This window comes from Eptatretus burgeri, chromosome 4 (assembly GCF_056783735.1).
Source record: "Eptatretus burgeri isolate ZD-2024b chromosome 4, Ebu_testis_v1, whole genome shotgun sequence".
Lineage (NCBI taxonomy): Eukaryota > Metazoa > Chordata > Myxini > Myxiniformes > Myxinidae > Eptatretus > Eptatretus burgeri.
Window position 1 is genome coordinate 73,060,837 of NC_140964.1, and position 24,114 is coordinate 73,084,950.

At 46.8% G+C, this 24,114-nt stretch overlaps 1 protein-coding gene across 1 annotated transcript in view; it reads left to right on the forward strand.

Annotated features, from left to right (window-relative positions):
* The window catches only part of LOC147028338 (YTH domain-containing family protein 2-like), a 30,733-nt gene extending 7,013 nt beyond the window's left edge, over nt 1-23,720 (forward strand). The window contains exons 4-5 of the mRNA XM_085878651.1: nt 21,396-21,623; nt 21,791-23,720. Of these exons, the coding sequence (XP_085734777.1) occupies nt 21,396-21,623; nt 21,791-21,814 (252 nt within the window). The 3' untranslated portion in view covers nt 21,815-23,720. The remainder of the gene's footprint in view (nt 1-21,395; nt 21,624-21,790) is intronic.
* Nucleotides 23,721-24,114: the final 394 nt, after the last annotated feature.

Genomic DNA, 24,114 nt, shown 5'->3' on the forward strand with positions numbered 1-24,114 from the left:
AGTACCACTTGCATTTTGCACAATGCGTATTTTTGTCATTCCCCGTATACGGTCTGTCGTCTGCTACCAGCTTTGTTGTACTGCTATCCCGTGCATGTGCATGGGTATCGCCAATATATATATATATATGTATGTATGTATGTATGTATGTATATATATATGTATGTATATATATATGTATGTATATATATATATATATATATATATATATATATATATATATATATATATATATATATATAAATATACTAGCCAAACCCACGCTATGCACGAAGTTTCGAAAGTGAGGGTTCGTTCGGACGTTAATATATCCAGTGTTCACAATGTGATTTATCGAATTTCTTTATACACAGTTTCTTGTTACATTTTTTTTTGTGTGTCAAATTCACCTTCTGAGGGAGTCAGCATGTGCAGAAGAGGGTTTTACATTGCAGACGCTGTTTTCTCGGAGTGGCATTACAACTCTCAGCGGTGACGGTCTGTCGGCGACAGACTTAATGACGTCATTACGCCTCTCAGCGGTGACGTCACACGTTGCCATGTAAAAATTAGAAAATCGCCGAAAATTCCCAAACCTCTCCGTCTGGCATGATCTCACATAGCCCATGCTGTTCATTAGACCACAGATCACCCGCATGTTGAAAGTGGTGACAATCCGTCCGGCAGTTTCGGAGGAGAAACGTCAAATTACGCACAGTCGTTAACATAAATAATATATGTATATATATATGTGTGTGTATATGTATATATATATATATATATATATATATATATATATATATATATATATATATATATATATATATATATATATATATATATATATATATATATAATGTTTTAAAAAAGAAAACGTTACACCATGTATGGGTTACAAACTGCTCCAGCGGGATACTTGTGGGATGCAGTGTGAGAACCTCTGTTCAAGACCATAAATGGTTTGCTTGTTTGGGTCTGCAGGTTCCTCACCTGGCCAGTTCTGTAAGGATTCTCGGTGCCCAGCGAGCTTGGATTTGCATACCCTTAAATTGGTTCAAATGATCACATTCGCCGCCCAGCCGTTTCGCCTGGGTTTGAATCCCAACCCAGCTATAAATGGTCGTCCTGATGTTTCACAGGCAGGGTGATTCATCAATGCGTATGCCGTCCCTCGGATGGATGTGCTGGGCCTTCTGTCTCCCAGCATTAACTGGTGGACTTTAAAGATCCATGGTGTCCTTCTCAAAGAGTCTGTGAGCTATTACCGGCACCATGCAAAGTTCAAAATTCCTGCCCCAACTACAGGGCACTGCATTAGTGTCACAGCCACACCCTCACCCAACGATCCTATCCTGCAGCTTTGTGCTGCATACCAAAGAAGTTCAAACGGTGATGTATCGAGATGGCCAACCTGCGAGATATCTAAACAACAAGTTATACTGTTCATTTCATTATTTTTTTTAACATTACTGTTCTGTCGTCGGTTTGTTTCGTGGGTTCTGCATTGTTGGATGTGCAGAGGGGGTAATGAGGTGTTGAAAGTGGTCATCTTCTGCATTCCGCACTGTTTGAGGAGAAGGGATGAGGTTTTCTGTGTGGGTATGGCTTGTTCAACTGCTCTCGCTGGTGTGGGTTTGAGTTCCATGGCTGTTGAGAGTATAAACTTTCATGTTCTACGATGGAGTGGCAACCTTTCCTGACTTTGTAGCCTTGAAGGGTTCATGACATGTCATGAGTGACCTGACTGTTGGAATAGGGTGATTGTTCATGTGTTCATACGTTGCTGTTGCTGCTGTTTATGTTGTTGGAGGCAAGGGGTACCTTTGAACTCGACATGACCAGGCCTTTTATGGTGTCTCCATTAGCTATGTATTCTGTTGTTGATGAATGTGGATTGTTTCTCCCCGCATGTCGGTTGTTCGAAATTGGAAGGGTTTGATGTTCTGTTTGGATTGATGATAATTTGAAGACCATGCAAAAATCACATTCCCAACTTCAGGCCATGTTTAACACCATACAGATTGAGGGACAAATGTGCTGAACTCCATATTGGTCACAAGCCAGGGAAGCTGCTATTTGTTCTTCCTTTTGAATATGTTGGGCATTTAATGCATTAATTAATTTATTCCCAGTTTCTGCATATCCGGATTTGTTTTTATTTTTAAAATTTGTTTATCTGTGTTGGTTGGGTGGGACAGTCCCGCCTGTGCTGGTGGATGTTGTTTGCTGATACACGGATGGCATGTTTTGGAATGGCTCGGCTGTGACAGGTGTGGTGTCAAAAGTCAAATTGGGATGTTTGTCATCATCAGAGTTGCTTTACCAAGCTCGCTATTGACTTGATGGTTAAGGTGGCTGGCTTAAGATCTTAGGGTCTTGAGTTTGGGCCCCTGTCCTGCTGTAAAATAACAACAGTTGGGTTGACTTAACCTGTCATGCTTCTGAGATCAGCAAAATGAGTACCAGCTGACTGGAAATTGGGCACTGCATCAACGACACAGCCACACTCCAAGCAATGATGCAACCAGCAGCCTTAGGCTGCATACGAAAACAAAGGACTGCCTGTCCTGACACACACCTGGATCAGCAGCAAGTCAATCAAACCCTCTGCAGACTTGCTTCGACCCTGCATTATTTTGATGCCATGAACAAACTTAGATACGTCACGGGAAATGAAGATTGCGCTGAAAGTTTCAAAAAAATCGTGTGTAGTTTCCAAGAAGAGAGCAAATACCTATTTTTTTTTTTGGGGGGGGGGGTCAATAAGCGCAGATTTTAATGCGGTCGAAAAACCTTTGTGAGGCATCACACATGAAGCTTGTGGCCAACCTTCATCAAAATCATGTTTGGTTCAAGCAATAATGAATGAAGTGTTGACCCGCCGCCTCACCCACCAGCCGAACCACCCGTCCACCTGTCCACCCGCCCGCTTGTTCATCCACCGTCCCACGCACCCACCGTCCGTCCGACTCGCCCGCCGTCCGACCCACCGACTCGTCCGTCCGACCCGTCCGTCCGACTCGCCGTCCGTCCGACCCGCCCGCCGTCCGTCCGACCCGCCCACCGTCCGACCCACCCGCCCACTCGCCCACCGTCCGTCCGACCCACCGACTCGCCCACCGTCCGTCCGACCCACCGTCCGACCGACCCACCCGCCCACCGTCTGTCCGTCCGACCCACCCACCCACCGTCCGACCCACCCGCCCACCATCCGTCCGACCCACCCGCCCACCATCCGTCCGACCCACCCACCGTCCGACCCACCCACCCACCGTCCGTCCGACCCACCGACCTGCCCACCGTCCGTCCGACCCGCCCGCCGTCCGTCCGACCCGCCCACCGTCCGACCCACCCGCCCACTCGCCCACCGTCCGTCCGACCCACCGACTTGCCCACCGTCCGTCCGACCCACCGTCCAACCGACCGACCCACCCGCCCACCGTCTGTCCGTCCGACCCACCCACCCACCGTCCGACCCACCGTCCGACCCACCCGCCCACCATCCGTCCGACCCACCCGCCCACCATCCGTCCGACCCACCCACCGTCCGACCCACCCGCCCACCGTCCGTCCGACCCACCGACCTGCCCACCGTCCGTCCGACCCACCCACCGTCCCACCGTCCGACCCGCCCGTCCGACCCACCCGCCCACCGTCCCACTGTCCGGCCCACCCACTGTCCCACTGTCCGGCCCGCCCACCGTCCCACCGTCCGACCGTCCTACCGTCCGACCCGCCCACCGTCCCACCGTCTGACCCGCCCACCGTCCGACCCGCCCGCCCGCCCACCGTCCGACCCGCCCGTCCGACCCGCCCACCGTCCCACCGTCCGACCCACCCACCGTTCGTCCGACCGACCCACCCACTCACCCACCGTCCGTCCGACCTACCCACCCACCGTCCGATCCACCCACCCACCCACGCACTCACCCACCGTCCAACCCACCGACCGACCGACCCAACCACCGACTCTCACTGCTTGATCACTTTAGATCCTCGAAACTCCGTTCCAGGTGAGCTCATAATAATTATCATGGTTGCTTTACCTCTAAGTTATTGTTTTTTTGGACACACGAACATCCTTTTGATGCGATTGTTGTTTTTGTAAATCGATTTTTATTTCCTTTTTATGAGTTGGTCATGAAGTGGAAGTAAATTTCTTTATTGATTCATAAAAATATATTGTATGCAAATACTAATGGAAACTTGGAGGCAGCGACACGCTGTTCGCGCGCATGTTCCTGCGCAGGACACCTGTCCTGACTTATGGAAAAAAAGCTTCTGTGCATAATTTGCACTGATGAGTAATGAAAGCTCACACACCATGTTGATCGATCATATCAATATTTCGTATTTGATGAACATGATATCGACATGAGAATGCTAATGCATGTGCAAGACATGTTTCCAGAGGTTCAAAGAGGGGTCCGGTTAATAGCTCGGTATCTGGTGACGACCACCATTTGTGTTGATATGCTCTTAGCAACGGTACCTCATTGAGGACACAAGATGGTGAATCTGTTGTGTGGGAATGCTCTCTTGTGCGAAGAAGTCTGTGACCACTCATGCGACATGAGGGTGACCGATATCCTGTTGAAGTGTGATGTGAGCATGGAGAACTTCATCATGGTACCAAATATCTGAAATTTACATTAATGACCACCAGCTTGGTTCTGTGATGTGTGGTGATGCCTCCACATACCGTCATGCTTCCAACGATGAACGACAAACAGCATATTTCCCCTCCCATTGATAAATGCAACGGTCCATCACTATCGTTAAGATGGAACCTCGACTCATTTTTATTAAGGATGGCAGCCCAATCTTGTTTCCTGAACCTCAGACGTTGTCTACACCAAGCTAGGCAAGCAATGTCGATGACTCGTTAACAAAATCGGACATACTGCTTGTTGGCGTGGTTGGATGTTATGCTCGCATAACAAATTCGTGACAATTCTGGGACTGATTGGTCGCAAGCCAGGGATATTGCGAGCTGGCAAACTTGCTGCCTGGAACTGATTCCCAAGGCGCACTTACCGGATATGGTTATCCTGCCGACATGACGTCCCACGTAGCCTCCCAGAACGTGGACAGTCTCTGATGTTGCCAGTTTGTTAATAACGTCTCTAGACTGACTGTCCGGTGTTCTGATTAATACCAAAACACCAAGCCACAACTTATTGTGACATTCCTCTCTCAAGCATGCCTACAGCACATAGACTCGGAAAGGCGTGACATCACGTTTACGACGTTTAGACATCAATGAGTGTTTCTCACAGCTGGGATGGTTCACCAAGTGGTGCTGCGTTGTAATTTGCTCAGTCCCACGTGCATCACTGCCACATGACTTGGTGCATGGGAATTTGTGTGTGCAGTGCACAGGATGCACGTGCAAATTCCGTATTTTCACGGGTAAACTGCGGAACGTGTCAAGGCAAATGTTGGCTGACCATTATCTTGCTTGTGTACATGTCGGTATCATTTTGTGTAATTATTTTTATTGCACTCAGGAACTTTTTTCTCTCGTTATATACAGTATATCCATGTAAAGACTTGGGTTGTGTGTAAAGTTAAACAAATTCATCCTGAGTTCTCCAACTTTAAATTGAAACAAATAATTGACTCAACATTTTTGTTAGTAACGCAAACATGGCGGGCCTCTGCTAATCTGTCTCAAAAGTGATTACCATGCCATCAAATCCACCTATTAACACAACAATTGGGGGGGGGTGGGGGTAGTGGGCCAAGCTGGACAACCAATTGATGAAACGCCTTCCGAATCCTTCGCAATGCTGCAGCAAGTCTACAGGGAAGAAACGATGTCATGTACACATGCATTTAAATGGCACAAGAGGGACGGGAGGAGGTTGAAGACTATCCACGGTCTAGAAGACCTTCAACGAGTAGAACGGCGGACAACATCGAGCGTGTGAAGCAGATGGTGCGCGCAGATCGTCGACTCATGGTGTGGATGATTGTTGAGGAACTTTCCATCAACAAGGACACTGTCTGAAGCATCATCAATGAAAATCTCAAAGTGCGCAAAGATGGTCCCCAAGCTGTTGTCCGAGGACCAGAAACGGCAAAGAGTCACTGTCCGTCAAGACATTATCGAGCGCCTCGATGACGATCCAGACCTGCTCGGGAGAGTCATTACTGGCGATGAATCGTGGATATTCAAATGCGATCCCGAGACCAAATGGTAGAGTCGTCAGTGGAAAAGTTCCCAAGACCAAAGAAAGCAAGGATGTCGAAGTTGAAGGTCAAGGTGATGCTCATTGCGTTTTTTGACATCAAGGGCATCGTCCACTTTGAGTTTCGACCACAGTGTTAAACAGTGAATCAATACGTGTACAAGGAGATCCTCTGGCGCCTCATGAGGTCAGTTTGGGACAAGAGGAAGGATCTGTGAGAGAACAATGCCTGGGTGCTCCACCATGACAACGCCCCTGCTCACAGTGCCCTGAGCATCCGACAGTTTTTTGCGGAGAGGAACGTGCCAACTCTGGAGCAACCCCCGTATTCGCCAGACTCGGCCCCTTGTGATTTCTTTCCGATTCCCCAAGCTCAAGGGGGTGATCAAGGGGACCCGATTTCCTGATGTGGAGGCCATCAAAAGGGCCATGACGACGGAGCTCCGGAGGATTCCAGAAGAAGCCTTCCGGGGTGCATCAAAGCGTGGAAGAAGAGGATGGACAAGTTTATGAGACCGGAGGGAAACTATTTTGAAGGGGACAAGCTGTGATTTCAATAAAATTTCTGTGGTCAGTCCTGTTACTTTTTCGATGGACCGTGTGTGTGTGTGTGTGTGTGTGTGTGTGTGTGTGTGTGTGTGTGTGTGTGTGTGTGTGTGTGTGTGTGTGTGTGTGTGTGTGTGTGTGTGTGTGTGTGTGTGTGTGTGTGTGTGTGTGTGTGTATATTGTTGCGGAAATTCACAAATCATACAGGTTCCCCGGAGATCAGTTATTTCGATAAGTATGTGTTTCAGGTTAGAATCCCCACCGATGTGTAAAGGACATTGCTTGTGTGCTGGGCTGTGAATCTTTGAGGTAGCTTTTATTTCAAAACATCGCAACACGATCATTGCCTACAACGTGAACAGACAACAACCGTCATCTCCTCATCCTACGCAAACAACGCCACCTCCGCACCAACCGTCATTATGCGCCGATTAATTACCATATTCGGATCACAGGATGGCTTTCCCGAAACAAACCAGTGACGTCAAACATGGGGTTTCCAGCGAGGTTTTCAAGGGGTGAGAGGTCGGAGGTGAAGAATGGGCGGAGCCTCGGGTGAGAGTTCAAGGGGTGGCTCGCCCAGCCCGATAAAAGGGCAGAGCTCGAGCGAGTTCGGGGAGAAGCAGTCGCCGGGCGAGGAGAGCCAGTCGGGCAGGAGAGTGTCGGAGAAGTCGAGTCTCAGTGTGTGTGTCGAAGCTGGAGAAGCGAGAGAAGGAGTTGTCGTCGCGGAGAAGCAGCCAGTCGTGGTGAGAGTCGTCGTCGCGGGGAGGAGAGCTGGTCAGAGGCGCTTGGGACAACGGTCAAAGGCACAGCGGCGGAGTTTGGTGGTCCGGACGAACGTCCCTGAAGGCGGTCGAGCGACGTCGCTGAGGTGGTGGACGGGTCACAAAGAGCATCAACTCAAAGAGCAAGGACCCGTTCCCTCCTACGGAAGCATCGCCGGCCATGCCCGACCAAAGGCCGCGACGAGAGCCGGACCACCCAGGAGGACCAAGCAGCTGCTTAAGCCACCCGGCCACTCATGCGACTGGCGCGTTGTGACACGACGGCCAGGCAGAGACACCACGGGTCGCAGACCCGAAGGCCTTTGAGCCGTCACCAAGGGCGGCCAGGTAACCTGCCCGGCCTCTCGTGAGCCTTCGGTCATCCAGACTCCGGGTTCGAATAAAGGCTCACGGGCCCGTTTCTTTTCTGGGTTTTCGTATGAAAGTCTGTTCTGTGGCGCCTTGTCTTTGGAAGTGGAAATGATGGTTAAGTGCATGCCTGTACATAAATGAATATACAACAGCTGTAGGCTTTTCTCGTGTCGTGTCCCCTTCCCCCATTGATTGCTTGTCTAAAAATAAATGCTCCATTGTTTGAATATAAATCTGCTCGTTGCGTCCATTCCTCCCATTGACTTCCACGGCGCGCTCGGGAAATTAGCAGGCTGTTAATGCCAATAAAAATGGTCATTTGGTCCGACGGACCTTGGTGATCTCCGCTCAGGTCACGCACGGTGCGGGCGCAGGTAACGGCTCGCCCCGCTCAAGGTCCGTTGAAGTATAAATTCTCGGTACTTCTGTCTGTGTGTATAATTAGGTATATCGAGATCGGCGATTAACCCGAAACCGCGTGGACAGAATATTGGCAATTTATGGTGCGTTAAGGCACCCGTAGCAGGTTTCCGGGGTTGTCCGGAAGCTATGACTGCAATTCCGGTCATCGGCGGACGCGCGACTACGGTTGGGCCGTAAGCGGTCGTGCGCAGGTGTCGAACCGGCGGAACCACAACAATATATATATATATGTATATGTATATGTATATGTATATGTATATGTATATGTATATGTATATGTATATGTATATGTATATGTATATGTATATGTATATGTATATGTATATGTATATGTATATGTATATGTATATATATATATATATATATATATATATATATGTATACACACTGATGAGCCAAAACATTATGACCACTGACAGGTGAAGTGAATAACATTGATTATCTTGTTACAATGGCACCTGTCAAGGGGTGGGATATATTGTTACGGATTTGGAAGCCATCTGCACACAGACAGTCAAAGTCCCCGTAGTGTAGTTATTCCGATAAGTATGTGTTTATAGTTAGAATCCTTCCTTTTGTCTAATGGGAATGACGTGTGCACTACGAGTTATTTTTTTAGCTAGGTTTTTCCCTCATCAACAACTACTACTACATCCACTACAACAACGCCACCGTCCTGCACTCGACCGGTTGCCATTGCCCACGTGTTTTCGGCCGAAGGCATGGGCGGAGCCTCCAACGCCTCAGATCGAAGCTCCGTCTCAAGGAAGGGCATGGACCGTTTCCTCCAGCAAATGACCAAAGGAGAACATGACACGCACGTCCCAGCTAATCGGGAGGTGACCACGCGTCATCAGACAACCCCTCATCCAATCAGGAGGCGAGTGGGAGGAGAAGAGACCCCTCCCACCTCAGAAGAGTGGAGTGGTTGTCTGGACGAGTGTTGGGGAGACAAGGCTGCATTCTGCAGGATTGTGGCGAGTGTGGCTTGGTCCCGTTTGTGGGTGGTGGACTTCGGGTCGTGAGTTCGAGTCGGTGACGAGGCTGGGAGGTACCCGGCTCTACCGAAAATAGACCCACGAGGTCCATTTCGTGTGTGTGTGTGTGTGTGTGTGTGTGTGTGTGTGTGTGTGTGTGTGTGTGTGTGTGTGTGTGTGTGTGTGTGTGTGTGTGTGTGTGTGTGTGTGTGTGTGTGTGTGTGTGTGTGTGTGTGTGTGTGTGACGCGTGACGCCGTCCTGTAAGTAGAAATGTTAAGTGCTTTTTCCTTGCTCATTGTACATTGCCTGCCTTTTATTCGTGATAACTCTGCTATGTGTGCTCCCCTCCCCGATTATTATTGTAAAATAAACCCCTCGTGTTAAATGTACCAGCTCGTTTTCTGTGCTTTCCTCCATTGGCCTTGCATGGTGCGTGTTGCGAATTGGTAGGGCCGTTGGTGCCGTGGATTGTTCATTGGGACCGGCACGGCTCTGGTAGCTCCACTCGGTTACGCCAGATCTGAGTCGGTACCTGCGACTCGGTCCGGACAGAGTCAGCCAAGGGTGTGGTTTTCCCCGGTAGTTGGACGACGTGGGTACTTGGGTATATTCAAATTAAGCAGTTAACCCTACCCTACGTCGTCGAAGTATTGATGACCACGGTCCGCTAAGGGACCCGTGACCTTCGGACTTATCCGAGAGTCATGACCTAAATTCCAGGTGGTCGGTGGGAGACGACTCCACTGCTCCACCTAGTGGTCGTTTATCGCCACCGACCCCCCCCCCCCCGGCCCACAACAATATTAGGCAGCAAGTGAACAGTCAGTTCTTGAAGTTGATGTGTTGGATGAAGGAGAAATGGGCAGGAGTAAAGACCGAAGTGACTTTGACAAGGGCCAAATTGTGTTGGCCAGACGACTGGGTCAGAGCATCTCTGAAATGGCAAGGCTTGTGGGGTGCTCCCGGTCAGCAGTGGTGAGTACCTTCCAATAGTGGTCCGAGGAGGGACAAACCACAAACCGGCGACAAGTTCTTGGACGCCCAAAGCTTATCGATGCGCGAGGGCAACCAAGGCTATGCCGTCTGGTCTGAACCGACAGAAGGTTTACTGCGGCACAAGTCACAGAAAATTTTAATGGTGGTCACGGGAGGAATGCATCACAATCCACAGTACATCGCACCCTGCTGCGTATGGGGCTGCGTAGCCACAGACCTGTCAGAGTGCCCATGATGACCCCTGTCCACCGTCAAAAGTGCCTACAATGGTCATGCGAGCGTCGGAACCGGACCTTGGAGCAGTGGAGGAAGGTGGCCTGGTCCGATGAGTCCCGTTTTCTTTTAGATCATGTGGATGGCCGTGTACGTGTGCGCCGTTTACCTGGGGAAGTGATGGCACCAGGATGCACTGTGGGAAGACGACAAGCCGGTGGAGGGAGTGTGATGCTCTGGGCAATATTCTGCTGGGAAACCCTGGATCCGGCTATTCATGTTTACGTCAATTTGACACGTGTCACCTACCTCAACATCGTTGCACACCAGGTACATTCCTTCATGGCAATGGTTTTCCCTGATGGCAGTGGCCTCTTTCAGCAGGATAATGCGCCATGCCACTCTGCACACATTGTTCGGGAATGGTTTGAGGAACATGATGAAGTGTTCACGGTGTTGCCCTGACCTCAATTCTCCAGATCTCAATCCGATTGAGCATCTGTGGGATGTGCTGGACCGACAAGTCCGATCCACGGCGGCTCAACCTCGCAACTTACAGGACTTGAAGGATCTGCTGCTCATGTTTTGGTGCCAGATACCACAGGACATCTTCAGGGGTCTTGTAGAGTCCATGCCTCGGCGGGTCGGTGCTGTTTTAGTGGCACACGGAGGACCGACAGCATATTAGGCAGGTGGTCAAAATGTTTTTGCTCATCAATGTATATGTGTGTACGTGTACAGTCTGACCCGAATACAAGACCACGCTTGGGAGTGAGAATGTATTTTCTCATATCCGGGTTGTTGTTGTATCCGGGTTCATCATCCACTTCACCAAACTGGCCACGGGAGGCAAGGTATGGGCACCGGGGGTCGTGTACTTCACAGAAACGGTGATATCAACTTATTTAAATGAACGTGTTTATTCTGCTGTATTGGAAAACATGCTGGTTTCACGTGTCGCACTTTGGATTCACGGTGAAAGTTACTTTGCTTTCATGAAGGAGTCAGACAGTTTGGTTTGGACCATACTTCTGTTTCCGCTCTCCAATACTTTATCATGGAGAGAGTACAGAAGTTTTCTGGCGTCGGTGTTGTCAGTGTGATCAAAATAGGCCGTCAGTGTGTCAAGCGCCTTGATGGCTTGGAGCTTCGTGGGCGGTGGCGCAACCGATTCTTCTCCCTCTTCATCTTTGGTGTCTTCCACCTTTGCTTGGGCTTGCATGACAGTGTCTACAATCTCTTGATCAGTCATTTCTCCGTAGCACTCTGCCCCTTCATCGATGTTGACAAATGAAAGGAATTCCTGTTGTGTAATGCCCTGGACATGCAGAGCTTCTGCGACGGCTTCTTCGTCATTGTTGTGTTCAGAATCGCGTTCTTCATCTGCGGACCGTTTCACGAAGCCAACCTTCTTGAAGCAGTTAGCGATTGTCTGGGGCGTACAACCATGAAGAGGGCCCGTTTCAACATGTGCATCGCCTTCAGAACTGTGAAAGTTTTGCTCACTTCTGACGCTGGTTTCTGTGGCATGCTGTTGATAGCAGCAACTTGAAGCCGAACAATTTCTCATCGGTAGTACATCTTCATGGTTTGGATCATGCCTTGGTCTAGAGGTTGAATCAGAGATGTCGTATTGGGCGGCATGAACTGGAGCTTTATGTTCGTTAGCGTCACATCCGGTGGAAGACTGTGGCACGTGGCGTTGTCAGCAAACAAGACAATGTTTCTACCACTGGCGCGCAACTGACAGTTGAGTTTGGTAAGAATTTGCGACCATATTGCACTCGTCATCCATGCATTAGAATTGGCAAAGTAAAGGAATGGCAGGTTATGAACATTGTTGAAACATCGCGGCTTGGCGGACTTGCCAACAATGAAACCTTGCTTATCACTGCCATCGAGATTACACAACAAAAGAACAGTCAGGCGGTCTTTTGGAACTTCACCTCCGGCTGGCTTGTCACCGGCACTTGTTGGAGAACCACGGGGCATCGCCTTATAAAAAAGGCCCGTTTCGTCGGCATTGTAAATGTCTTTCTCTACATAATTTGCAAGCAAGTCGGGGAGCACATTTTTAATCCAGTTGCCTGCTGCTGCACCATCAGCTGCTGCTTTCTGGCCATGGAATTTCTTGAATGAAACATTCGCTTTCTTCCAGTGCATCAGCCAACCTTTACTAGGTTCAAACTCAACACCTGACGAAACGGCTAACGAAGCAGCCTTCTCTTTGATGATACAGTTTGTTACGACAACATTGCTTGCACAAGCTTGATGGAACCAAGCAGTTGTCGCTTCATTGACGTCTTTGTGGATGTTGTCACGGCTACGCTTTCTGTTGATGTTAGAGTTGTTGAGGACTTTGATACGAAGTGATTCCTCATCTTTGACAATTTTGATGACGGTCGACAATCCAATACCATACTTTTCACGACATCGGCTCTCGTCAGCGATTTGACTTTAAGAATCCAAAATTTCAACTTTCTCTGCAAACACTCAGCGTTTTTCGAGCGGATGCCGTTGTGATGAAGCGAAACTACCACTTCCTCATTCGGGATTTCCGGAAAACTACTGTATAGGAAAGTGAAACTAACACGTCAGCCAACTGATGCCAGCTTTTCCTGTGGCTTCGGAAAGAAAATTGTACTTTTGTGTTGAAAAATATGTTCTTATACATGGGTTTTCTTTGTACGCCTGTTTCTTATATGCGGGTTTCCCCGTATACATTTACATAGGAACATGTTCGGGAATAAGAAAACATGTTCATATACGTGGGTTTTTCTTTTTTATCTGGGTCAGACTGTGTATATGTATGTATGTATATATATATATATATATATATATATATATATATATATATATATATATATATATATGTATATGTACATATAGCCTGAAAGTTACTTTACCCCTGATAAATTTCTCGCACTTCCCTCCATCCCTTCCCCTCTGTCCTCACCTCCTCGCCCGTTATGGTATGCAGAAACACTGACTCAGAAGAATTATGGAGCACATACAGAAACAATGACAAATTAATTATTGTAAGTACTGTACAATAAAACCTGTGTATTAAAAGAGTTCAAGAACAATGCTTCACTGGGAAGGGGCAATCTGTATAATTATATATATGTATATATATGTGTATATATATATATATATATGTGTATATATATGTGTATATAATACCGGGCGTTGTGGCGTGTGCCTGTAATCCGGTCGGGTAGGGTTGTTCGCCAAACTCGACCTACATAAGTACCCACACGGATGGTTAACCGGGCGATTGTACCTCGCCACAGGTTGACTCCGGACACGAGCCGCTTGGGTGGCCTGCTCCGTACTATCGGGATAACCGAGCAGTGTTATCGTCGACCTGGACGGTTCAGATTAATTACCAGGATGCTGAACCCACTACGAACCCCTTACTTGATGCAAGATGGAGATTCAAATAGAGAAAAGACGAAGCGAAACGGGCACAGTTCAACAAGCAAGCATTTTATTTCGCGACACACGGAAAGCACGTATATACAGCCATACAGAATACACAAAAAGCAAAGGCAAGAAGAACAGTGACACCGACCTAACGCGTACACACGGCAACACTTGCACAGTTTTACTTCACAGATGGCGCCAACACACATTTACACAAAAGCAAAAGGAAGCCACCCTCACAGACAAGAGGCAGACAGGCCCGTAGGCCAAATGTGCGCGGGACCAAGAGGAGCGGCCAGGTCCGCGAGACCGGGGAGGTCCTACCCGCGTCCTCGCGACACATTGGCGGGCAAGCCGCAAAATGTCCGCGCTGCTGTGCCCCGACTCCATGCCCCTGGTGTGCTCGTTGGTACCACGTTTTGGCGTGGGGGAGGAACGGGGCCCCCCTTTGCACTATCTCAGCGCGGGGGAAGGGGAAATCGCTGATGCCCCGGGGGAGGGGAGTGGCTGGCTGCCTTGGGTCCCGCGACGAGACGAGCGATCCCCCACACCGCAACCTCGTCGCCGTCCTCCTTGCCTCGGACCCGAGCTCCCTTGCCCCGACCCGCCGCCTGCAGCTCCACCGCGCGCACTCCACTTCTTCCAGCTCAACTCTCAACTCTCAACTCGGCTCCCCAAAGCTCAACGCTCCACGCTTAACTCACGCCCTTTGAGTCGCCTTGCGCTCGTACCTTTATAGCTCTCAGGAGGCGCCGATATGCAAATTCCCGGATCAGAACGCGATTGGAGGCGGGGCCACACTGCCCCCCCCCCCGGTCAGCCATTGGTCGGGCAAAAATGGGCGTGAACCTCCCCTGATCCTAAAATTTGCATAGACGGACATAGACGGAATTCACGTACACGCGCCTGGAGGCGGGGCCAAGCCGCCTCGCGCTTGCCCATTGGACGGAGGAGAAGTGGGCGTGAAGCATTCCTGATCCGCGGATCGATGCGTTCGGCCTCCACTGCCGAACGGCTTCGGGAACACGACGTTTGGTGTTGACTGGTGGTGTTTGGGAATGGCCGTAGAAGCGATGATGTGGGATGAAGTTTTGAAGGAAAAGGCGAAGGTGGTGGTGTTTGCGAATGGTTGTAGAAGCGATGATGTGGTGGAGGTGGCGTCGTTGTAGTGTGGTTGGCGCTGTGGTGGGGATGGCGTGGTTGTTGAGATGCTGTTTGTTTGAAATAAAAGATAGAACAGAAAAATGGCTAACTCAAAGCATCGCAGCCCGGATGGATCACATAAATTCCCTCTATTCAACGGGTTTGGGCTAACTACACATGTACTTACAGAGATATCTCACCTGAGGGCCCTTTATGGTGTAATGCGAATTTCCACAACCGTAACAATATATATATATATATATATATATATATATATATATATATATATATATATATATATATATATATATATATATATATATATATATATATATATATATATATATATATATATATATATATATATATATATATATATATATATTTTTACATCCTCGTGGAGGATCTCCAAGTCTTACTCACGTTGTTGTTCTTGTGGACTTTTTTGTTTCACAGCCTACAGTTTTCATCGAAACTTCCTGAAACTTGGCGTATATATGTAAAAATACCCTGCACAGACAGTAACCATCTCCGATTTTGAAAATTCCTCCTAGAAAAAAAAGTTGACGTCAAAATATCTCCGCTAATGGAAATTGCCTAAAAAATTATCTCAAACTAGGCAAGCTTTTTGAATTCTGTTTGCGGGAATCGAACAGGGCTTTAGCAGAGATGAATTACCACATATATGATACATCACTATGACGTCAAATCAATTTTTATGACGTCATTCCTATTTTTTGACATTTTTTTTGTTTCACAACCCAGAGTTTTCATCGGATCTTTGTGAAACTTGCCATGTATATGCAGAAAGCCCACGCGCAGGCAGTAACCATCTCCAATTTTGGAAATTCTTCCTCGAAAAAAAGTTGACGTCATAATATCGCCGCTAATGGAAATCGCCTATACCATTATCTCCGAAACTAGGCAAGCTGTTTGAATTTTGTTGGCGGGAATCAAGCCGGGCATTAGCACAGATAATTTATCGCAAACCTGATGCATCACAATGACGTCATATTCGTTTTTATGACGTCATCATTCGAGGATGAGGATCTTAGCTCATTCGAGCTTGTTTTGTGTGTATATACACTGTTGGACCCTGCTATTCACGATTCATGGACCCCATGTATTCGCGGTTCATATCATGCAACCGTTTTCCACATCTGTGGCCCTGTCTTTTGCGTATTCGTGTTTTTTAAAAAAAATTTGGGGCCCCCCTCCCAGGCATATTTGCAGTTTTTCATGTGATTTTTGATTTTTCCCTTTTGAATCACAAACCGCCGGGAACCTATCCTCCTTTTCCCATTGAAACAATCCCCCGACGTGTGGATTCGACATTCACAGCATTTTCCAGGAACGTATCCCCTGCGAATAGCAGGATCCGACGGTATATATTATACACATGCCTACTGTATACATGTCGCATATGACTACCAACCCCAGCATGAGTCTGCGTTCATCTTGCTGTCTGAGTCTTTTGCGTTGTGTGGAAGAAATGTTTTCATGAAGAACTGAATTGTGTCATCTTGATAATGCACAGATGGAAGTCTCTTTGATGTGAAATTGTGAGGGCCTTGTGTTTGTCTGAGAGCTGCTTCCACACAGAGCTTGCACAAACGTTACTGGACCCCTTGTGATGATGGAGCCTCACATGGGCTATGTGGTGCATTGTCCTTAATACTTTTAGCCTGGCTTTAGAGATGAGGCTTAAGATCTTAGCTTCTTGAGTTCATACCCTGTTGAGTCGTTGAATTAACACCAGGTGGGTTGACTCGGCCTGTCATTCTTCAGAGGTCGATAAAATGAGTACCAGCTTCATGGTAACAGGGGGCACTGCATCAGCAGCACAGACTGCACCCCCAGAAACTGATGCAGCCAAACAGCCACAGGATACATACAAATAAATAAATGAATACCCTCTTGATATTGTCACTTTTTGTCAGTGATTTATGCTGCTGGCCTTGTTTTGAGTGTCCTTTCCGACCAAATCTCGTCGGCCATTACTATCAAGCCTGAAGTGCACTTGAGTTGCATCAAAATGGTTTTTAAACCAATGACATCAAACACAAAAGAGCAGACGTCTATGACTCATGTAAATGCCAATTTTCATCGCCCTCCTTACTTGTGCTTACTTAATAAGCAAATGTCTCAAAGACATGTCATTAATCTCTCAAATTGCACCCAAAAGCTGACCGAAGAGACGTTAACTCTCATTAGCATGTCTAAAGCTTACCTGGTTTTGTCCTGTCACCCTGCTATGGTCATGGCTGTTTTGGAAACTTGGTACAGGTAGATCCTTGATCTCCTTGGGCCTCCTTGGAACTTTTAGATGCTTCTGGGTTGTGTAAATGGGTCTATCGAGTCCAAGCATCTTTGGACTGTTTCAATGTACGATGTTTATCTGGATTGAATATTTCTCTCGGACACAATCGTCAAAGGATCTGGTGTTCTCCAGGATGTTTTCGTTGTTTGTGTTCTCGTTTTTATTGATGGCTTGTTCATCTCCCTACATTGTTTCCTATCCATCCATCCATCGGGACCATACTCTGTGCAGAGCGTCGGTGCTGCCTCAGCGGTCTCCTGGGCTATTGGGCACAATCCTGGACGGTTCGCCACTCCGACAGATTGTTTCGAATTCCTTCCCCCAACCCCTTCCTTCCAAGTTTGTGGTGCTTGGTGCCCGTTTGTTTGGACTACTCGTTGAGGAGGTTCATGTTTGCCTGTAACACAACTCTCATCCAGGTTCCTGTTGTGCTGGTTCTGGAGTTGGAAAAGTTCTCTCTTAAAGACTTGCATCACTGTACTACCTGAAGATTGTAATTGAGTTATCCACAAAAGACTTGTCATTTGGCCGTTATTTATTGTTTTGTACCCTATGTTGATGCTGCTCTTTCATGCATCTTGTGCCAGGTGTCTACTTTCCTCCACCCCACCCACACCCCCCCCCCCGCGTGTTTCCTGCATCTTAAAGTTGCGAGAACACTGTATAGCATATTGAGATACAGGTGTGCGTTTGTTCATTTGGCTGCCACACTTTTTGCGCATTCTGTAGACTACGTTGTCATCGTCGTTAGTCCATTTATTATTATTATTATTTTTTTAATTCTGACTCCGAGTTTTGATTTTTTTTTGATCAACTTGGACGTCCACCATAATGGGGTTGGGGAAATGAAGAACAGATCTTTATTTATTTATTTCAAAATAAGTAGCTTACATACATTATTTATTAATGCTTGAATTAGGTTATTCTTCCCGACTAAGTGAATCATTCCAAGCATTTGTTAGTTGGTTTTCTCCTTTTGCTGGAAATGATGTACTCTTCCCTCACAATCACATCTACTATACGAAAAAAATAGAATATGTTTGTATGTATGTGTGTGTTTGTTTGTTCGTCCTTTATAGGCGGCCGAACCGTTGGATGGGATGAGATGAAACTTGGCATGAGTGATCCTTGGGACATGAGAACAGGGCATGGGAGGGGGGGGGGTCAAGTTCAAGGTCAAAGGTCACGGGGTCAAGGTCACCGAGTAACTTCAATTTCATCCGATCGAGACGGGACCAACGCCATTCGACAGATAATCAAAATTAAATGACACAGTTGATTGACGACATTCACTTCCGACTTCCGGTTTTCGAGTTATGACATCATAAATTGACTAAAACGTCAATTTTTCATGTTTGTTTGTCCTTTATAGATGGCCAAACCGTTGGATAGAATGAGATGAAACTTGGCATATGTGATCCTTGGGAACGGACATAAGGGGATCAAGGTCAAGGTCGAAGGTCACGGGGTCAAGGTCACCGGATAACGTCAATTTCTCAATTTCATCCGATCGAGACGGGACCAACGCCATTCAACAGATAACTTGTGCCCGCCCATGGGCAGGTACTTGCTAGTGGTATCCTAACTTTCCTATCGATGATCTTCATATGAGCTATAATTGTTATGGTCGTTTGAATCATCACTTTTTAGGTGAAGCTAATTTCGTCATCGTGTAATTTGAACTAGTTTTACTTCAACAGATAGCCTGATGTTCCAGGCCATCTTCATATTACATGTTCAAAACGTTTTCAGTTGTGGTTCCTTCACTTCTGTATGTTCTTTCCATTCACCCATTCTTTACCATTCTTTATTCATTTCTCCCCCCCCCGCTCCTCGATTCTCTCTATTCATGTCATCCTTACTTCATCCTCCTCCAACCTCAATACCATCATAGAGAAGAAATGTTTGCATCATCTTTTCTTCTGGTTACCTCTGCCACCGAAAGTGGAGGTTATGTTTTCACCCCTTTCTGTCTGTTTGTTTGTTTGTGTGCAGGATATATCAAAAAGTTGTGGACGGATCTCAATGAAATTTGGTGGATAGGTTGGGTGTGTGACTAGGACGAACTGATTAGATTTTGGTGAAGATCCAGATCCAGATTTGAAGTGATTCTTCACCATTGAGAGATCGGGCCAAAAACGATATCGTACTGTATAGCATGATATTTCAAAAACGTATTGGGCCAGATATGTTCTCGTGGATCAGGCATTATGGGGCGGAGGTATGCGCTCTACCTCGTGACCTTATAGTTATGTTCTGCATTTTCTTGACTGCTCGGTATTGTTTCTGACTCTTGAAGTGAATGTGTTTCTTGTGTTTGTTGCTTGGATGTTTCGACAGTCATTTTGCAAAAAAGAGGAAAAAAGAAATTATATTTCATTTAATTAGGCCAAGGCTCTACCCAAGCCATCATTGAAGCCATTACAGCTTTTGGATGGCGTAGAATGAATGAAACGACCTTTAACGGACTCCATGTTCCAGAAACAAGATTGAGCTTCAAAACCGAGACTAATTTGTGACATTTAGCACTTGATTGTACTTCTGTTTATCTTTGTGACAGGTTTACATGTAGGTGTGGCTGGGATTAGATTGTGCGTTTACTTGGCTCTGATTTCCTCTATCCATACTCTCAGCAGAGGTGTGAAGCTCAATCGTGGTTTTTGGCTTCTTTGGGAATATTCTAGCAGCTCTCATTCGGGTTGAGATCGGGTCATTTTTGCGAGTCTAAGACAGGATGTGAAAGCCGGCACTGAAGACTACCGCAAACGATGGCAGTCCCGAGGGGTAAGCCGATATTTGGTTGGCGATTGTGTGAGACTTTTTGGGATTATTATTATTTATTTTTTATCTGTTCATTGAACCCTTTCAACTGCAAGTTTGTTCTTCAACAGCTTTGTTTTTAAAATTTGGAAAATCATCTTGAAATCACATACCATTTTGTGATTGTAGTGCAGGGAGCAGATCGTGTCGACTTGAACTGCTTTTCTAAGGTTTGCAAGTCCCGAGCTTTCAGTTTCAGAATATATCGAAGGTGATCCATGTCATTGGTGGAAATGCATCCCTCACCAGTTGGTGTGGCAGATGTTGTGTGGCACTCCTCATGGAGTCCGTGTGCAATCCTCCTCCGACGTAGTTTGTAGCGGACTGTTACGTGCTTTGATCTCGGTGGTATCCGAGTGTATCGGAGTCTTGCAGACGTCCACCTGCTCCCAAGCCCATTTTGGATGCCGTCCTCTGTTGTTTGTTTATTTGTTTTTCTTGTTGAGAAACAGTTTCCTTCCCAGCACATGGGTATAAACCATGTTCACACTCCTCAAAGTGACGTGTGACAGTATTATGTTGGCACAGTCATCACAGAATGCTCCTTCCAGGCCCGGTTTAGATCCATTGATGTTGCTGCTCTGTTCCCGCAGCACAGGCACGTCAGCATTTGATCTTCTGAACTTGTTGAACCCTCTCATCATCCTCCTTTATGTCACTTAAAACTGTCACTTTCATGATGATTATTATTTTTTAATTATTATTTGCAAGCTCTAAGGCTCGTGGAGGATCTGCAACACAAAGCGTGCGTCACTGTTTTTCTCCCTTTTAATGTTCCAGTCATTCTCAAACGGATTGAGATCTGTTGACATTTGTCGTGTATTATTCTTCTCCGCTAAAACGACTACAACTTTCTTCAGTGCCAGTTACACTTACCTACCCACTGAGTAGGTGCTCACGATGTGTGCTGTTTGTTTAAATTTTGAAGAATGATTTTATTTATTGCATCAGCTAACATCCAGGTATGACCACCTTGTGAGTGTGCGTGTGCGTGCGTGCGCTGTCAGAGTGTATAGTTCCCTCGGCCTGCACAATCGAGTGATACGATAAATACTTTTCACTGCTGTATAAATGTGTAGACGACTGTCGACTGTGTATAATAACCCCTTAGGTTGTTCCGTGGCCATTTAACGGGACATATGGGTAGGAGTGTAGAAAGGGTTTCTAATGGAGGCTCGCCTTTTAGGCTCTGATCGAACCTTTCCCTTATTTCCACTGCAGGTCAAGTGGCTATTTGTGAAAGACGTGCCAAACTCGCAGCTCAGGCACATCCGCTTGGAGAACAACGAGAACAAGCCAGTGACTAACTCACGTGACACTCAGGAGGTGCCGCTAGAAAAAGCACGCCAGGTTCTACGTATCATCGCCGGCTACCGCCACTCCACGTCGATCTTTGATGACTTTTCGCACTATGAGAAGCGGCAGGAAGAGGAAGAGAGCTTGAAGAAGGTGTGTCTTGGGCAGCTGTTAGGAGGAGTGGCATGTGTGTGTCGGGAAGTGTGAATAGAAGCCATGAATCGGAAAAATAATTTTTTTTGAGGATTTTAGTTTTGTTGTGGTTTGAGAGGTGAGCTCTACTCCCCGTCCACTATTTACTTCCCATTCTCTTTTAACAGGACCGCCAAAACCGATGCAAGTAGAAGCACGTGGAGTGAGCGTATGATTTTTGGAAGGCATGACGTTTGCTGAGGACTTGAGGGATTTTTTTTCACGGTCTAATTTTTCAAACAATCTCTTTGAAGATTGAAGCTGTCTTGTGTGATTAAGGGGTCTCTCCCTCTTCCCTGCCCCCTTCATTCCATCTCCCTTCCTCGGTCCTTTACTCCTCTTCCCTGCTTCTCCCCCCCCCCTTCTTGCTTCTCTTCCCTCCCTGCTCCACCCCCCCTCTTCCTTGTCCTCCACCTCCATTCCTCTATCCCTCCCTCTTTCTTTAACCTGCTGCTGTTGTTTCATTTGCTTTTGATTTCTTTCTCAGTAGAATTTATCATGATGCTTTTATTTTAATATTAATTTTAATTATTTTTCTTTTGGGTTTATTTTTTTTCTTCTTTGAGTGGAGGCAGCTTATAAAAATGCGGTTGATCACCATTCGATTCTGGAATCTCCTGTCAAGGATATAAACTTGATGTTCAGTAGTTGCTGTAGGTTCACCTCTGTGGTTTTCAATTATTTGGATAGTGTTACTCTACGTTTGACTGCTTTGCTCTGTGGGATTAACGTAAATCTCCACCCATGTATACCAATGTATGGAAGCACCCCTTCGTGTCGTGTTGCCTGCCTGTAAAAAGAAGAAGAAAAAAAAAAAACATACGTAATGGACATTGTCAGGTAATTATCCCTCTTTTTCCATTCAACGAAATGTGAATATTTGAAAACACTGAAGGTTCTGCGACGATACTAGGAAGCCTCCCAAATGTGGAGGTGGTGTTGGGACGCTCCTGCTGACTGACTCCTCGCCATCGCAGCCCTTCTCTTTTGGGTGCGCCGTGACCATATCTTGCGGTCCGAGTGAAACGAGCTCAAAATTGATTTCTGCGCCATCTCGCCATTTCTTCCATCCCTACCCTTTCGCTCATCCTGCCATCCCAAGGAATGAACTCTAGATTTGAAAGACTTAACGTTCTCTCGTCTTTCTTTCTTTCTTCCGTTTTTTTTTGGGGGGGGGAGGGGGAGGGCTTCACAGGCTGGTGTCGCGTACGATTCACCATTAACTCCTCCAGCTGGCGTTTGTGCGCTTCATATCTGCTTCATGTCCATGTTCATCGCGATTTGATGCGTAAACGCTGGTACTGGCTGTTAGTAAATTTTATTATTAGCCTTAATAAAAATAAACCTGCTACTGTTCCCCTCAATCTGTTTCTGAACCTTTTCACACAAATACCTGCATTTGCAGCAGATGCTTTGTCTTTTCCAGATGAAGGTTAGCATTTTCTTTGTCTACACTTTGCCGTGTAGGAGAGATACTTGTGCATATGCTAATGACGTCATATTTAACATTGAAAAGCCGTCTGTTTGTGGCATGTTTAATGAGTGCGATGTTTTGCATTTTACTGGAGTTTGATTTCTTGTGCTGGGAATTTATTTTTTCCCCTTCCTTTGAATTGCCCACCCGAGCTTGCGGCTGGTACAAGGGATGGGAGAGGGGGAGGGGGCTGTCAAATGTGTTGTTTACAAGGCAGGTTGAGCGGTTGGGGTGGCTTAATCCCACGTCCTCATTTGGAATGAAATTGACCAGAGTGGTGGCAAGGATTGGAATTTCGGTGAATTTGTTCATCGGAGGACAGGGAGAGATGGCAGCGGGAGCATTTTTATTTCAATTTTTATTAACGATGAGTGGATACGGTGCTGAGATGTACCCGGACATTGTGCCGATCTGTACTCGTTAACCAGCAAGGCAAGTTGATGGCAGACTTGGCTCGTCACTCGAACCACCCCCCTTTGCCCACATTTTCCCTTCCCTCCCTGGTTTGTCACTCACGCCTCTGGCTGTTTTGTTGTTTTGTGCATTACAGCATTTTCATTTGTCATTAAAACTGATTCAGTGAATGGCTTTGTCGTTTTGTTAAAAGGCACAAGTGCACATTTCTCTCGGTATTATCCACATGGATTTCTTTCTCTCACCCCATCCTTTGATTATCCTCTCCATTGGTTCCGTTCGAGCAGCACATTCGTAATCCACTTGAATTTAATAAACCAATTGGTCTTACTGGAGAAACTGATGTAGATTTCTGCATTCACATGATTGTATGTATGTACGTACCAAGTGAATCCATTGACGAGAAGTGTGAGAGAGGGCAGAGAGTGACCCAGTTATCAAGTGTACATCGAGAGGTAAAGGAAGGTTCACACAAATTGCCTCTTACTGAAATAATTGGTGGGGTGTTTTAATTTAGGACCATCTATTACGCTCGCTAGAATAGAGGGTATTGCTTTGTGTCCG